Source organism: Epargyreus clarus, unplaced genomic scaffold (genome assembly GCF_041222505.1).
Source record: "Epargyreus clarus isolate Ecla_fem2 unplaced genomic scaffold, WU_Ecla_fem_2.2 ptg000026l, whole genome shotgun sequence".
NCBI classification, from domain to species: domain Eukaryota; kingdom Metazoa; phylum Arthropoda; class Insecta; order Lepidoptera; family Hesperiidae; genus Epargyreus; species Epargyreus clarus.
The window spans coordinates 15,879,753-15,898,514 of NW_027332233.1; the positions used below are offsets into that span (position 1 = coordinate 15,879,753).

The 18,762-nt window shown below is 38.3% G+C and overlaps 1 protein-coding gene across 3 annotated transcripts; it reads right to left on the reverse strand.

The window, feature by feature from the left end:
- Nucleotides 1-5,990: 5,990 nt before the first annotated feature.
- On the reverse strand, nt 5,991-14,185 carry LOC140753441 (uncharacterized). Of its 3 annotated transcripts, none has more exons than XM_073088036.1 (6): nt 13,995-14,185; nt 12,426-12,614; nt 11,912-12,091; nt 11,282-11,415; nt 7,543-7,648; nt 5,991-6,152 (listed from the first exon to the last, which is right to left on the reverse strand). In XM_073088036.1, the coding sequence occupies exons 1-6, from the start codon at nt 14,127-14,129 to the stop codon at nt 6,081-6,083; spliced, it is 816 nt and encodes a 271-aa protein (XP_072944137.1). In that variant the 5' UTR covers nt 14,130-14,185; the 3' UTR covers nt 5,991-6,080. The 3 variants fall into 3 exon arrangements, 2 of the variants coding, with proteins under 2 accessions (XP_072944137.1, XP_072944138.1); XM_073088037.1 differs by lacking the exon at nt 13,995-14,185 and adding an exon at nt 13,715-13,892; XR_012103570.1 differs by having other exon boundaries at nt 6,016-6,152; nt 6,900-7,648.
- Nucleotides 14,186-18,762: the final 4,577 nt, after the last annotated feature.

Sequence of the window (18,762 nt, forward strand, 5' to 3'; positions counted from 1 at the left end):
AACCTTTGAGAGTTGCGTGAAAAAAGGATGTTAACGAAATCGAGGGCCAAGAGTAAAATATAATAACGGTCTTTGCCCGCTCCGTAAGTCCCCCAAGTGCGACTTAAATTTTGCCTTCTAGAAAATAAGTCTACGAATAAGATCTTCCATGAGAGGCTGGATCAAAGCCGAGGGGTCCTCAACTGAATCGCATGGAACCTGTATGGGATGGATAGTATTGATGTATTATCACTTACTGTATGAGGCCCAAATTACGTCACACATGCATCTACTACTTCTGAATGAAGAGTTTATCCGGGGCGTTCCGAGGTGACCGATCTCAGGTAGGGCTCTTATTTTATCTGCGTTGATAACGTGACAGTGGCCATTTACATTTACCAGTTGAATGCCGAACTAACGTTGCATAATGAAGATGTTCTTAAAATATCAAAATTCACTATTTAGGGTAGATACTCGTATGAAGGAAGTTCATCCCGAGTTTGTTGGTTTTCCGGGAATGCTTTGAACCCAACAAAGCACTTCCAGTTTTCAAGCTTTTCTTCATATAGTAAATCATGTGTTTTTGTAGTTGTACCCTGTTTGTCCACCGCCACCCTCACCGAGCCGCTACTTAATTAATGACAGTGTCGAAGTAGCGAAAATACATTTACTATAGTCGCTTGTCCACCGCTCGTCCGTCCCCCAAGCACCGTCATCCCGGCCGCCGAATTTTCGAGTAGATCGGCGTGCCCGCTAGATCGGCACCGAGATTTTGACGGGCCGGTGTACCGGCAATATAAAACACGCCGATATCGATCGAACTAAATAAACCACCGATATCGGTCGCGGTTCTCGGTATCAGCTCGTTGACGGTGCGGTGGACAAACGACCTTACTCTGGTTCTGACAGCCTCAATTGTAGCCGCGCCTGCGTCCTGCGTAGCGTAGGCTCCTGTACAGAATATGGTCATTTCGTGTAGTACCTAAATTCAGTGTACTCTATTGATTGAATATTTTATAAAAAGGGATAGGTCACTAGGGTGGCTCAGCATAAAATGGTATTTCTGTGTAACAGCGTATGATAGACGGTCAAACCTTCATAAGTGAGAACTGGGTAAGCGAATAAACTCTATAAATGAGAGTATTTGCCAGGTCCCGTCATTTTTCTCTCCTATTACATCTATAAGTGAAAAATATAAAACATGTATAAGGGACAGTCATTTTCCACGCGTGCACCTCTTTTAGTAAGATTGATACTTGCCTATACCTCTATAAGCGACAGTTAAAGGTGTTCTTAACTTTTACAATAAATGACTCATTCTTAAATATAATTGTTTTCAAATGACCAAATGTGCTTCTGCTATTGTTTTGTTATTATAGTTCGAGGAATTCATTCTATTCAAAAATCCAAATGTGCGCAGGTACCGACGTGTTTGTCAAGCTTACTACAGTCAGTTCATAAACAGCAGATGTTAAGAAAGTTTCTGTAGGTACTTCCTTATAATATCTAAACGAAAACTCAACGTGTTGTCTTAAAGTGATAAACCAAAAATTGTGAATGCTTTTGAGTCTGGGAAATTACGAAATCAAATACAGAGTAAGTTTGGTTTAGCAGAATCGGCCTAGTACAATTGTCGTATTTGCTGTATTTTTATAGACCTCTATAAATGAGACATACCACTTCTGTAACTCTGTAAGCTAGAAACTCGGGTTAATAAGAAACCTCTATAAGAGAAAAAGCGATTGCGGTCATTTGAGCTCTCACATATCCAGGTTTGACTGTAGTACGATTGAGAAAAAGTGTTATTCATAAACGCATTTTAGGCACTAAACCGTTCTATAAGCCTTCTACAACTTATAGAGGCCACAACCCTACTATAACAGTGCTATAAGACAAAGATGCCCTATGCCCTGCGAGTATTGAGAAACTTCCATATATGCGCGGGCGAAGAGTTAGTTAAATTGTCAAAGAAATAGGTACGCTTAGCTGCTCTCACCATTTGATTGCAGCGATTGCGAAGTGACTTGTAGACATTCCAATTCTCATCAGACCGGTCACGTTTAAAAGTTCTAAAGGTTCTGTCACGGCGTGTCATAGCTATACGAACACCTCTAGTAATCCACGGTGCAGGCTGCCGCTTTAATTTTACCGCTCTGCGCGGTGCATGCGCATCAAACAACTGAAGAGTAAGGGAGTTAAAGTGAGAGACTTTTTCATCAATTGAAGACGCCACATACACCGGAGAAAAGTCGACCTTCGATGCATCACTTTCTAATGCGCCCAGGTCGATCTGTGCAAAGTTTCGCATCCGAGTTATTTCAGGCTTAGCTTTAGGTACTTTCAGCTTGTATGCTAGATAAATTAAATCATGATGCGGAATGAAATAATTGACGGAAGGAGGACAGTATACCACGCCAAGAACAACTTTGGAATGCTTCACCTGAATCTCCAGAAAAAGAAATTCAGCGGTTGCTGTGTTGCTGCTTGGAGAGGAGGCTAAAATAGAGAAAGAAATATCATGCCGGATGTAAATTGCTACACTTCCGCCTCCTTTTCCCAGTCGATCGTTCCTTGCAAGAATAAAACCCGGCAAGCTGTAGTTGTGTGACATCAAAGAGGGTTTAAGCCAGCTTTCAGACACTAAAATGGCTTGCACAGAAGTACTGGTAAAGGTATCTAAAAGTTCTGAGTAGTGCGCGGGTATACTTTGTGCATTTAGGTGACAAACATTGAAAGTACTATACGAGTTTTCAAGAGAAATGTTCAATAAGTTACATAAGGTTTCAGGTTCACAAAAAGATTCATTACTAGACATGGAAGACGTATTAAAATTGCATGCTGAATGGAACGAATAATCTTCAGATATAATTAAATATGTTGAATAAAACTATTATAATAATAAGATAAATATTACTATATAGTATATAAAATAAATAAAATATTTATAAATAATGAAGTAGATTCTAATATCTTAAAATTTCACCCATCCCACCGGCTAAACATTGGCAGAAACGTTACAATTAAACGATAGTGAATAACAAAAATATAACAAAGTAGAATAATAAACTCCACAAGAGAGGAAAAAATAATCATTTGTACAAAATTATTGCTAAAACCTATCCTTAGGATAGGCTGTATAAAATAAAAATTATAACCTCCAAACTTTACATTATCTTAAATACAATACAACAGGTTTTAAAGTGGCAACACAGAAAATAGCCTAATATGCCAATGTCAAAAACGTCAAATGTCATATTATCAAAACAAAGTTATTAAGTAATATTGTCTGTGAAAAAATATTTAGTTATAATACTTGTAGGAGGTAACTAGAAAATCGAATGGTTTTGTGAGAAGGAGGTATATTACAACAATATAACAACAAAATGATAAGGAGTTAACTATAGTAATTATATTACTTATCTATACAAAGAAACATCAAATGAGTGTGGTATTACTTCCTTAACCTAGCAGCTCTCTTGCTTTTGTGGTGGTGGGTGGGTGTGGTGGGTCAAACCACCGTGTTGGAGGGCAGAGAGCACACTTGGTCACCCTCGGCTGGAGACTTATCCGGGATATAAGGGAGATCAGCCAGGTCCTCCTCTGTGTTGACACGACGTCGAGAACCATCCTTGAGCTTGATAATGATATTACCATCCAGCGTTCAACAGTTACGAATGCCCAGCCTCTTGCGTGCCAGAACAAAAAGTGATTGGCGTTGCTTAGTGAGGAACTCAGAATCATAAACTGGGCGTGCCTTTTAAATTAACTTTTTTCCTCCAAATACTGGATCTAAAGGAGAGATTCTTGAAGCATACCAACAGCCCTGCACCTTCCCTCAACACACTTGCCGAGACGATGACAAGATGTTATCTGGTCACAAGTAATTCAGGCACTCCTAACTTGTCCTTGAAGATTGTGGCCAAATCATCACTGAGGTTATTTTCAATGTCCTCCGAGATGCCTGTGAAAAGGAGATACTTTCTTTAACGTCTCATGTCGACCACATCTAGCGATCTGAGGCACTCTGAAATCTGTTGACGGAGCAGATTGAGAATGGCCCACACTTGAGTTTTAAAACTATTGAATTCATCCTGCAAGTGGGAAATGGTGACGCTGGCCTAGGGTGCGGCAGCTTTGAGCTGGTTCTCGAAATCCTGCATTTTCTTCATAAGCATAGTGTCAATGGCTTGCTGCGTGTCCACAACAGTTTGATAGTTGGCCAAATTCACAGTAGAGAGCTGTTGTGTTATGTGAAGTGACCCAGTGACAGTTAGTTTTAAGGTTAGCCAGTGGGATGTGCATGATATGACTATTTAAGGCATATAATAGTGATTGTCTTCAATACTTTAGTAGCACTGTAAGTACTTTTGATGTCTATCCACCAATCCACTTTAGTTTGTAGCACAATTCTAATTTAATAAATAATTACTTGAAGAGCACTATGTTGACTTTTTGCACCTACTGCCGAAAAAAAAAGCCATTCTAATGAAGGTACTAGTTTTCAGATTTATGTACGTTAGTATGTCATATTATTTTCCTTTAAATATGGGCGAAGCCGCGGGCAAAAACTAGTCTCTAATAAAATTGGAATCTCTGTTTTAATATTGAAATAACTTTGTACTACATGCATATGAATGTACATAATATATCTTTTGATGTCAAAAGATATATTTTTTTTAATTTTGTCTCTCAGTCTGTTTGTTCTGGCTAATATGTGAAATGGCTGAACCGATTTTGACGGGGCTTGTATTGGCAGGTAGCTGATGTAATAAGGAGTAACTTAGGCTACTTATATTTTAGAACTAGCTGTGTTTTATTCATCGAAAAAAGCAGTGATAAAATTGTAAGTGTTAGTTAAAGTAGTGCCATCTAGTTTTAATTAATACAATCATTTTGATCAATAGAAAGCTACAAGTTATCGCTAAACTGGTGCCATCTAGTCAGGATTTTATAAATACAAAATTTCAATGACTATTAATAACAGTACCATCTGATATTTCAGCAAAACATTATAACAAACTTTGCTTATAAATTATCAAGCGCTTGTTCGTGTAGGCTTTGTAGGAAGGATGAGAATTTCCGTTTAAATCTAGGTTTCATTTAAATTTCGGTCTAGATTTAGGTGTATATCAATATTTACGTGCTTGTTAACGTTTGTAAATTGGCTACAACATAGGTTAACGCATACATTGTAGTTTTTCTTAACTACTGAATTTACGTGAAATGGACCGTCCCAATATCAGGGTTTTACTAATTAGTTTGTTATTTACTTTTCTGATTCAACCTCATATAGCCAGTAATATAGTATTTCATATAGTGTATAGCCTACAATGTTTCGTAATGATTCGGTTAGGTTAGCGGATAGATCCGCATCCGCCATCCTGAATTCTATTGCCTGAGGTCAGGCAATAGAATTCAGGATGGCGGATTGTTAGAAATATATTCAAATTATTTAATTATAGTAGAATTTTCATTTCTTTTCATATGTTATTTTTAAAGTTAAGTGCCCATTTATATAGTCACTGTCTGTATGCGTTACACCATTGGATTCATTAGCATAGAAAAAAGAAAAAGAACGGTGTTGGGGTTGGAGTTGTTTTTAGCGCGGGAAAAATACAAGTTGTAAATTGGATCAAGTAATAGTTTTATTTTAATAATAGGTATGTGCGACTCTGTGAAACATCTATCAACTATATGAAAGCTTTTTCTTTACGTAAGTTCTCTCGTCACATGAATTAAGTAATGTATGTTCGGGGTATATTCGGGATTTTTTTAATTATTTTATCCCTTATCAATTACATTTATGCGGATATTAATACAAAGCAGCGCTTATTCTTCTTAGTCTTATTCTTTGGTATACTCTCAGCCCAAACGACTTGACGAATATTGAAATAGGGGTCGTTGGATTCGTCTAAACTGTGGGAGTGACGAACACTATATTTTAATCAGTCGAGTTTTATTAGAATTCTAATTGAATTATAGGAGGAAATAAAACACGAATACAAGTGCAATAAAGTTTAATATTCAGATCATACAGTGCATTTCTACGAGTATTATAACAATTTCCACGGTAATTGTGGACATGTATTTTAAATGGCCTTCTACAGTTCAATATCTATTATATCGAATGGTAGAAGTTGAATTAAAAACGCCGAAAAAATGCAGCAGAAGAGCTGTAAAAAAAGAAACAAGTTTAAAATATTGGAAAAATATTATTGTCTGCTTTTTTATATTCAGCTCTCATTATGTTCAGTTTGTTTTGGCAAGAATGGCATCAAATTGTATTCAGCTGTTTCGAAGAGTAGCTCATATATTAAAACAAACACATCTTGGATGAGTTGGTCGCCTCACATGTAAGTCAATAGGCAATCGGCATCCACACCCTTCCACCGAAAAGCAAGAACTGTTTCACGCTGGCAATCAGTGGAGCTGTAGTACTCCCTCGATCGAAATATACTGATTCTACCGCCTTTCAGTTTATTCCAGGCTCGACACCCGACTGAGCACTTACTTGATAATATATCGTTGTTCATATTTATAATTGCTTTCACCTATGACCATGACACCTAAAGGAAATCTAAAGAGTGTAGATTTCTTTTTCTTAAAAAATATCCAGTTACATGGATTCGCCATTTTTCACAACAACTAGTAGGGTTAATTAAATGCTAGTTCGATATCAAGGGTTGAAGTAATTAACTATAGGTGGACACAGTACCTGACGGGTGCTCGGCAACCGCGCGACAAACTTTGCCAATACCTACCTCTCCCGCTTCTCCATATTCTTTACACTTTACTGTCTATTGGCTTCTGTAGATTGAGCAACTGGTAGCTGGCGATTAATGCCGGTTAGTAATAATCAACCTCAATAACATTGCCTATCAAATGGGAAATAATTGCTAAATTTCGAACTGTACCCTTACCATGAGTTTTCAAAACATCCCACAATTTTACGTTACGTTTACTCAATCCATTATTCTGTTCCGTTTGCTTCAGTAGACTGGGTAAACGTTACAACAAGTAAGTGCTCAAGTCTTTTTGTCTGCCTCACATTTTCGAAAAAAAGAAAAACATAAAGCGCCATTTTGTCAATTTAGACATTGATTGTGACGTTACTGTCACTATAGTTCTGATACAATCCGCTAGGTGCGCTGATTGGAATTTGTATGGGCAAATACGTAAACAAATACCAAAACAGGCATATTTGTCAAAACGTAAAAACTCATAGTAAGGGTACTGTAATAGGCTAATAAATAATTGATTGAGATTGATTATTACAAACGTAGCAGTGGTTTACGCCACTGTCAAAACTGTCAAACTGCCGAGCGACTATTTCGTTGCGTTAACGTGCCGTCCAAGCGACAGCGACATAACGATATTTATATAATATATTTGCGTGAATTTTTCAAACTGGTCTTCAGGGCCAAATCCGAAACTAAATAGTGAAAAGAGTTACGGCCAATTGTGAACGAGTTTCCCGGCTAGGGAAATTGACTTTTAAAAAGGTAATGATGCAATTTTATATTTTATATACAATATAGTACGGGTGGCGAGTAGCGAACCTACCTTAAAACCAAAGTTGAGAACGGCCATATTTAGCAACATCTTCGCGTGTCTATTCAGAACGGCGTGGATGCTGTCCTTGCATCCCTTGAGGTTGACGCGGCACTTACTGATGGAAGAGGTAAAAGTAATCAGTTTTAACTTATTTGTTCAGCTTTCACTTATATTTCATTAGTTATCACCTGCTTTAACGACTACGGAAATTGTTATTCTATTCATCATCATCAACCCATCATTGTCATACTACTGCTGCTACACGGGTCTTCTCTCAGAATGGGAAGTAATAGACCATAATCCACCGCGCTGACGAAGTGCGATTGGTAGACTTCATACGTTTGAGATTTTTTTATATAAATCTCTCGTGTGCGCAAGTTTCCTTACGTTGTTTTCTTTCACTGTTTAAGCAAGTGATAATTAATTTCTTATACGCACATAACTCTGAAAAATTCGTGGTGCGTGCCTGGGGTTTGAACTTCGGACCCCTCGATTATATTTATTTCTATTATATATGTTTGCAGGAGGTTTGCTTATGTACTTTTTAACACGCTTTTATTAGCTTGGGTTGTATTTATGTATGTATGTATGTAACTAACAAGTAACGGAATCTTTGAACCCGATTTCAATTCACTTTGAACGGTCAGTTTAATTCAAAATTTTGAAGAATTATTAAAAACCAATGACAATACACAATTTTAATAATTTTGTATCATTGTCCTTATGTATCATTGTTCGAGGCGAGATTGTTTAATTTGCCTTAGACAAAGTTCATCCCAACGTTAATATATTGCAACAATTATTGCTTTTTAGTTCTGTTATAGCGTGATATTTTGTTTTGAAAATAATAATGTTATTTCCATAGAACTCAAATGTTTTGAAACATATCTATATTACCCTCTTGTAGAATGATTTTTAGGATTCCGTACTAAAGGGGTACTTATCAACATCCTCAGGATTAACGATTTTCGAGGCGAGATTGTTCAAGCGCCTTAGAGAAAGTTCATCCCAAAGTTACTAGATTGCAACAATTGGCTACTTGACACTTTTTGGGAAAGTGTTTTAATGAATTAGTATACGTATTATATATGCCTTTCATTGATCACTTTTTCGAAAAAAGGGCTATTCATTAATAAAAATCGAACTTTCTTTACGGTGAACGGAACGTCGCGTTAAATCAGGCGGTCAAGTGTCATTTTGTGGCGGAACGTCATTACACTGTAAACAAACAATGCTTAGAAGAAAATTGAGAGTTATTTAGCTATTATAACTAAAATTTAAATAAATGACAAGTTATAAGACGTGTGCAGTGACGATGTGTACAAGTACGATCGTAACAAATTTGCTTATACAAGTTCCTAAACCCAAATCTCATAAACGATAAAGAACTTGCAGATTCTTATATGTTTAAATCCTCTGTTTGCAAGCAATGACATTTTATACTATCTATGTAAGACAAGTATTATTGAAAAAAAGGAATAAATTTAGTAACTCTCAGAGTGATTCGTCAATTCCAAATCATTGGAACGGGACGTAATCAAAACAAAACAGCAAGTGGAAGTATTCATATATTTAATATATTATATAGATGTCTATGATAAGAATAGAATTATAAGACGTCTATGAGAATTCTATTTTAAGGGCCCATTCTGTAATTAATAGGACACAATTAAAATATTTCATGACTGTGTTATTATTGATGGTGCATGTGCACTGATTAAGTTACAGGACTGTATAATTAAAAATACATGATTTGCTAATATTAGTATTTTATTAACCGATTTCTTTGTTTATTTGGTTTATATGGTTCTATTAGTGAGTACGCACAGTACAACTTTTGTTTATATTTATCATATGTTACAGTTACAATAATTACTACAGATCACCTAAGCTAAATTTTTGTGCTGCTTGCGTGTCTGCTTTTCTTCATTACTAAAATTATTTTCCGTAACAAATGGTTATATATTTTTATCACTGTCATTTTCAGAATTAAATTGCAATGCAATAATAGGAACTGTATGGTCACTTTTCTTCCTTCATCTTGTTGGGTAGGTTACGCAAGTAAAGAAGTACTATTTCCCGTGTACTTTACTTTATGTATTTCAGAATGGTGCCCACTTTCGAAACTTTTGGCTCCTCACTTCTTCTAGGCAGGACAGTCATCACATTTTCATTTTCATTGATGTACCTTGTGTTCAGGACAACTTTTACTTTTCATGAAACACAAACTTGCCTTCCTCTTAAACTGCACATACTCTATAACGTCGTCACTATACGATTGTCGGGAAGATCTGTAAATATAAATATAACCAATTAATAACCTTAAAACAGTTCACATAAGAATATAAGTATATTTAAAAAAATCTTAATAATTACTTGTAAGACAACCTTTCTTCTGTCTGAAGTCAGTTAAGAAATGTTTTAATTGTTCGATATAATTAAATGTAAATATAAAGAATGTTTTACTTACGTTGTTTATTTGATATTTCCATAGGTTATCTCACAGAAGTTTTTGTATCCATTTTGATTTATTGCACTGCATATATGGATCTTCTTTAAGCAGGTTCACGCTATCAGCTTTAATATAGTATGGCTTCATTTCGGTTCACAACATAAATTCAACCAACTCTAACAGCAAACGATTTAATTATTATTTGTCTTGTTTGGTTTCGATGTAGTGACGTCACATGACATTTGAGGCAGCACTGTCGCCGTTTTGGGATTTAAAATCCACAGATAAAAAATCGAAAATTTCTTTTTAAAAATTAAAATACTTAGAATGTATTAAAAAATAAACGAAATACTGCATAATTTATGTTTACTTATAAGCTATCATATCCAACATATTTCATATTTTATTGTTATAACTGTCAAGTACCCAATTATTGCTTTTTAGTTCTGTTATAGCGTGATTTTTAGTTTTGAAAATAGTAATGTTATTTCCCTGTAACTGTTCTGAAACATATCTATAATGCCCTCTTGTAGAATGATTTTTAGGATTCCGTACTCAACTTCCGTACTCACTCCGCTGTTTGTTCGTGAGTCACAGGGCTTTATCTCATAAACCGTAATAGATAGACACTTGATTTTTTTACAGACGATGCATAATGGTGTTCGCTATAACAACAAATACTAAAAATTAATAAAATAAATATAGTTCAAAAAACTAAAAACCACGCTTTTATGATAAAATCAACTAAAAAGTAGAAAATAATTTTCAATCTAAGAATCGATTAAGGAACATTAAATAGTATAATTGTGGTTAAAGTGTGGGGCGCTTTTCGAACCTGATAAATGGAGCACCCACGCTTTTTTCACAATTATAGTATTTAGTTCCGTGATTTTTAGTTTTTTGAACTATATTTATTTTGGAATGTAATGCAATAGATAGATATTCTTATTTTCTATACTCCCTCATGACTCTTGATTAATCTAAAAACATTTAAATGTTTAAAGTTGGAACATTTATTTAAAAATTAATGTATGATATTATAAGAGTATTTTAAATTAAATATAAAAAGCCACATCCAAATTGAAGCAAATCATCATAAATGGGGTATTCAAATAGTAGACGTTTGCTTGGTATGTTCTTGTTTCAACAGTGCTGTAGGGGAGATACTCGGGGGAGACTTTATTGCAGATGTCCAAATGGCATTAACCTCAATCATGTGGACTGCATGCTTTTCACAACTCCTATACCTACATATAACAAACAGACAATTTTCAAAGAAAGGTAGGTATAGCTTACTCCACACAATTTTCGTATAACTCCTTCTGCGCTTGCTCAGTACTGGCGTGGTAGGCTGCAGGGCAACAGGACAGGCTTATGGGCTTCTGCATAGTGTAGTAGTCTTTAGCACCTCCCACGCCACAGCAGAGAAACTGTAAATGAAGTTATTGATTTTATCGCCCTCTCCAGACAGAGGTGAAATGTTGCCGTCCAACTGGTGAGCATGGTCTCTTCTCATAACTCAGGAGAACTGAAACATGCCCCGCTACCATATTCCAACTCATTTTTAAGGTGGCCAGAACGGGCTGGTACCACTGCTGCACCCATTTCTAGCGCGATGCAGTTCCGCGGTATGAGAGATGGGTGTGAGTACCGGCGAACTTACATTTGAGGCAGATGAGTACCAGATGTCTCACAGGTCAAAGATGTACTAGCAGAGACCACTTACCAAAGGTGGGCTGCGAGCTCATTTCTTACTCCAATCCTATAAGAAAACATTGTATCAAGAATTCAATACCAGATCCTATCTATCAGAATTAAAAATTCCATAAGAGTACATAATATTGCAGTTGAGTCACAAATACAATACATAAATCATATAATATTATACACTAGTTACTAAGGTATGTGAATGTATTATACACTAACGTTAGATTGCAAATTATCCCACAGTTTTTCTTTCTTTTCCAAGGCAGCTCCAGTGGCATTGTGAATGAAATCCCTCGTCAACCACTTCGACACTTCGCACTGAATGCCATTTATGTGCAATATTGTGTAGATGATGACAAACACTTGGAAAGCCACGAGGAACATCAAAATCGAGGAGTACTGAAATTTAAAAAAAACAATAGGTACTCGGATAATATAACAACCAATAATAATGATAGTAATGATTGAAAACCTCAGATTTTTTTAAAAAATATTTGCCTATTAGAAATTAATTATCACTTGCTTTAACAGTGAAAATTATTGTGAGGAACCCTACATCTGAAAGTTATCAAAAAAGTTTTCAAATGCGTGTGAAGTTGCCAACTTGCACTTGGTCATGAAGCTTGATTATAGCCCAAACTATTCTCCGTAGTGTTGGAATGCCGTTTCCAACACTACTTAATATAATAATTGGTTACCCATACCAGGCATAAGTATCTTTAACACCTCTTACCACACACAACAACTTGCGATTTTGTTTTGAAATTCCCACCATTCCAAGCATGGCTACAGGCATGAGAATGACGCTAGCTGATAAGACGACGCCGTCAGTAATCAAGAGTTCCATAGCCTTTCCTTTGCCATATAGTATAATGAGCTTGGTTTCGGTCAGTACCACTACTATAGTAACCAGTGCTAGCACCTGCAATGAAGATGGGCTTTATGAAATAGAGGTGAGATATACTATAGTCTGATTCATAATTAGGTGTCCAAAATGTAAACAAAGGTGTTGACCTATCAAGAAAATACATTTCAAATGGTAGTTTCTTATATTTGACGATATTAAAATAATACATCAATAATAAAATAATAATCTAAATAAATTAGGATCAATTCACATTTTCTAATATTTATATTACCTCAATGTCGTTCCATACAGTAATAATAATAAAAAAAAGGTTTATGGTAGAAAATTAAAATGTGATAATGGTAACACAATCGGAATCCAAAACATTTCTTGTGCCGTCATTTTGAAGTTTCGTAGCTGATATTATATATTTTCGTGATTGTGATCGAACTCGATTTTTTTCTCGTTTTCATAGTGCGTTTGTTAAATTGAGTATAGTTGTTAAAGATTTAGTTTTTTGTTGAGTTTGTTAAAAGTTTGTTTAAAGTTTTTGTTTCTTGTTAATTTTGACAGTGACATTTCTTTGTTTACATTTTGGACACCTAATTATGAATCAGACTATAGGTAAAATGCGTACTGAGTCTTAGAAGTACGCGTCCGCCTACAGACTTATTCCAAAAACTCGGTCCACGAGTACGTCTCTAGTTTATTGACGTTTCCATAACTAGCGTATAGCTTATATCCTTATACTGTGGCTATACTCTTAACATCGAGGTCTAGTAATGGAGTATTATTACGATTTATGAATTATTAACGTCTATTAAGCAAAGTTCAAAAATGTTTTCGTTTTAAAATATTTTAAATTAAATCATATTGAAAACTTGAATCAATTAAAAGTCAGTTATTTATATATCAAAATATTCACAAATTACTTAATATTTTACAATTTACTTGATCACAAAACACTGAATGAGGTTTAAAAACGCATAACAAATAAATCGACTTCCAAGCATCAAATGCCGCGAACCGAACTTCTCCGAGTATCGACGCATCTCACTCTTAGATAATTATGTCGCTGGAACCGACCGACCGAGCTTGTGAGTGTGTGAGTCACAAACCCGCAACTAGATGAGACGCCTAAATACTCGAGACGCGTTTACGCAGTGAACTCTAACCTCTACTTATTCCATAAACTAGGTCCTCTTCACGACGGGTCGTATGTGGTGTGGCGTCATTTCTGAGAACCAAGATGGTCGATATCCAGCCGCCAACCACACCCGTTCACGCAAACGCAGAATTGCTTTACGCTAGAAACGGGTATGCTCCATGCTCGAACCGTGCTGAATCTACCACCTTTCACCTAAATCCGATCGCAGGGCCAATGCCGCGCCAGAGGACTAACGTGATCGTCTCCTATTGCTTATAAAAGAAAAGGAAATACTAAACCATACTTACCATGAGAATTACGTTTAACAATAAGAGAAGAAATAATTCAAATGACATCGGAAAGAAGGACCTCGTCTTCATAACTATGTCCATTTTGACTGATCTTACTTTTAGTAATAGATTATAAGTATTGATAATTGGCATTATAATATGGTGACTGATACGAATCGTATGAACAGGAGAGCAATTTGATTCGCACTGAGGTATTTCAGTTGAAAACGTTCGCCCCCACGACAAATAGGTACTATGTGTTACGGAGTCTGCAAAGAAAATTGACACTTATAGCTAAGAGAATAACGTTGATAACGAAATATTGAGTGGGTGTAAACCGAAGGTGAAACTGTATGCATGTGGTTGTTAGTATTCGTGTTCGGGTTATCTTTACTGTGACTAATTTTTTTTTTGAGTGCTAACTAAGCATGCAGTTCAGACAATGGTGAGTGGCCGCTGCCACCCTTGGGAATCGGTATTTCACCTTAGATAACATCCAAGTCCTTCCTGAGGTCGATCACAGTTGCATTGCTATTCCTAAAGACTAAGTGAGAATGCATCGTATAAAAATAAATAAGAAGTTATATAATTATACTAACGTCTACGTGTCACAAACTGAGGAATGATCTATAAGTAGGTGACCATTAGTTCCTAAAAAAACTGCAGCAGGTGTGGGCAAACCTGTGAAAATTGCATGAAAAAAAGGATGTTAACGAAGGCGAGGGCCATAGGTGAAATATATGAACGGTCTATGCCCACCCCGTAAGTCGTGCCCCAAGTGCGACTTAAATTTTGCCTCCTAGAAAATAAGTCTACGAGAGTCTATGAGAAAATTCTAAAATATTAAGTAATTTAATATTCCAAAAATTTAAATTTATGTTTTCGAAAACGTTGTCGATCATAATAGTCTATAAATTATCTGTGCCGTGACGTCGCATAATGGGAAAACAAGAATGTAAGTATTCATTGAATTTGTTATAAATCCATTTTATAATAAACTAAATATATGTATATCATAATTGAGGCTGCTAGAACCAGAGTGGCCTAACTGTATTTTAATGATTTTTGACCTATCTGTATTTTCGTAATTTAAAAATGTGCACTCTTTTACTTTTCTCCATATGGTAAATCATGTTTTTAGGGTTCCGTACCCAAAGGGTATAAACGGAAGCCTATTACTAAGACTCCGCTGTCTGTCCGTCTGTCCGTCTGTCACAGGGCTCTACTGCTTAAACCGTAATAGATAGGCACTTGAATTTTTTACAGAGGATGCATAACGGTGGCCGCTATTACAACAAATACTAAAAATAAAATAAAGTTGAATATTAAAGGGGGTCTCCATACAACAAACCGGATGTTTTCGGCATTTTTCGATCTAACTGCTAAACTGTACTAGGAAGATGGTTGAAATTTTTACAATCCGTTTACTTTTATAACTGGTATTATAACAAATACAAATAAGAACCATAAAACATATTTTAATATAGTTATTTTAATTTTATTATATGTTGTTTACATATCATTCATTATCACACCAACGCTATCTATTTTTGTGTGACATAATTAGTTATGTCACAGAAAAATAGATGGCATTGGGGCAATTAATACTTAGGTATTAATGAAAATTCACGTATCATTCATCGTCACCCCAACGCCATCTATTGTTGTTTCAAAAATAATAAAATGAATAAAAATAAGTAAAAAATTGTGTACATTTGGTGGTACGAAGCCTCCATGTGCGAGTTCGACTTGTACTTGGCGAATTTTTATTTGTAGTTAGGCTACTCTGGTTCTAACAGCCTCAATTGTAGCCGCGCCTGCGCCCTGCGTAGCGTAGGCTCCTGTACAGAATATGGTCATTTCGTGTAATGCCTAAATTCAGTGTAGTGTATTGATTGAAGATTTTGTAAAAAGGGATAGGTCACTGGGGTGGCTCAGCATAAAATAGTATTTCTATGTAACAGCGTATGATAGACGGTATGTCTCCACTTATCAGTTTTCGAAAAGCACACCACACTTTTTCCACAATAATACTATTTACTGTTCCTTAATTGATTCCTAGATTGAAAATTATTTTCTACTTTTTAGTTGATTGTATCATAAAAGCGTGTTTTTTAGTTTTTTGAACTATGTATATTTATTTTATTAATTTTTAGTATTTGTTGTTATAGCGACTATTATTATGCATCGTCTGTAAAAAATCATGTGTCTATCTGTCTATATATTACGGTTTAAGAGATAAAGCCCTGTGACTTACGAACAGACAGCGGCGGGTTTCGTTTTACCCTTTGAGTACGGAATCCTAAAAAACATTTTACAAGATGGCATTATAGATATGTTTCAGGATATTTGAGTTATAGGGAAATAACATTATTATTTTTATTAAAACTCAATCTAGTACCTTTGCGTGAAATTTCTCAAAGGCGCTTTTTCTCGCCTCGAAAATCGTTAATCCTGAGGATGTTGATGAGGACAATGGTACAAAATTATTAAAATCGTGTATTGTCATCGGTTTTTGTCAATTTTTCAAAATTTTGAATTAACCTGAACGTTCAAAGTGGATAGAAATCGGGTTCAAAGATTCCGTTACTCTGTTACGTACATACATACATACATACAACCCAATCTAATAAAAGCGTGTTAAAAAAAGAAAAAGAACGGTCTTGAGTCAGTCAGTCAGCTGGGACGTCATACCCTCCGGGACTCTCATATGCTAAAGCAATGTTAACATAATGGCGGTGGGCATGAAATTTCGGGTATCGAGGATACCCTCTTTGCCCGGGCAGATTCTCAGGTGGTAAATACCCCCCGGATTTTCCCCCGGAGCGGACGGTCGGCCTCCTGATGGTCGAAGGTTGCCAGTCCGGGGAATTCCCGCGGGAGCGGGCACCCCCCAGGTGGTCGATCGTGTAGGGGCGCGAACCCCTTTAAATGGGAGTATGGTCCGGCCTTCGCCCGCTCATACATTGAGCGTGCGAGGCGGACCACAAACTCCTCGACCGTCTCTATCTTAAGGTCGCGCCTCACCACGTCGTTCCTGACGTAGCGTCCCGCCCCCACGATTGCTCGCAAGGCCAGGTTCTGCTGCGCCTGGAGACGCTGTCGGTTCGACCTGGAAACCAACGCGTACTATGCCGATGCCGCGTAGGTAGGGTAGAAGTCGTGAACGAATGTAGGTCTCGTAGATCCCTAGTTTCGTCCTTAGCGGTAACCTGGGTGTAAGCACCGGTCGGAGCATCCCTCGGGCTACTCGGGCCTGGCGGATCGCTTGTTCCACCTGCGGGATCATATGCAACGAGCGATCGATGTTACAAACTAGGTATTTAACTAAAGGCTGCCAAGCTATCTCCGTGTCACGGAGCCGTAGCGGTGCCGGCATGATACGCTTGCGGCTGAAAAGTATTGCGACTGCCTTTTCGACATTGACAGCCATGCGCCATTTATCCAGCCATATAGGTAATAGGTCGAGCAGACGTTGCATTCTCCGTGCAGCTATGTCCGCCCGACGGGACGACGCAAAGTACGCACTGTCATCTCCAGGTGACCAGATGAGCCACGGCGAGAGGCAGCTGCCCTGCGGCATCCCCGCAAGGATGGGCCCTCAACCGAAATAAAGAACTGCCGCTCACTTAAAAACGATACTATCAACCGTATCAGCGTCGCCAGGGCAGGTGTATCCATCATTTTGCATATGAGTCCATCGTGCCATACGCGGTCGAACGCCTTCTCTATATCGAGAAAGACGCCGACCGTGTGACGCCCGTAATTGAGCTCAGATGATAAATGATGGATAACCCGCGTAAGCTGCAGCGTTGTAGAGTGACCGGCGCGGAACCCGAACTGCTCGTCCCTTATATTAAGGAACGGTCGCAGTAGTTTCAACGCCAGTCCCTCAAGCAGCTTAGCTGTGGTTGATAACAGGGTTATGGGGCGGTAGTTACCCGGGAGACGGCGGTCTTTCCCCGGTTTCGGGAGGACGATTACCTTCCCTAGTTTCCAGGTGGTCGGGAAATAGCCTGTGCGGAGGATGCCGTTAAAGACCCGAGTCAAAGCGACCAGGGCCCCTCTGGACAGCATACCTAACGCCTAACCTAACGTGTTGGGATCCCGTCGTGGCCTGGGGCCTTACGCCTGGATAGACGTAGGGCATGCCTAGGTGGCTGTGACGAACACGTCGGGGTGGGGGTCACCTCCACGGCCGGATGCGTCTCTGGAGCTGGATGGTCTTGCTCCATAGGCTGTGGAGTCGACTCGGCGAACGGTGCCCTCCGAGTCTCCTGCTCACGCCTCCGCTTGGCTTGGTTCCGTCGCCTGTTCTGCTTTTTACGGCGTTCAGACGTCGGACCGCTCGCCGGGGCCATAAGAGAGGCACCGGCCGTGGGTGCGTACTGGCAGGGGGTGCCGGAGGAGGGGGCGCGGCTCCACGCACTTGGCGGGGGCCGGGGATCGGTGGAGGTAGCGTGACGCTTTTGGCGCGCGCCACACGCCTAAGGACCGCACAACGTCTATCACTAGCCATGTGCGGCCCCTGGCAGTTAGCGCAATTCGCCGGTGCGTCACGCGGGAGGGGGCAGTCCCGGGTAGCATGCCCCTGCGCACACCGAACGCACTTGGGCCCGCGAACTTCTCCTGGTCGATGTGGTCGAGTTGCACATAGAATGTACATTCGAAGCGTCCTCTTATAGGTGGGATATAGGTTGCGAAGCGTACAGGGAACCCAAGGCCCCTGAGCGCCCCGCACACCCTCTCGGGATTGGTATCCCCCGGGAGCCCCCGCACAGCTACC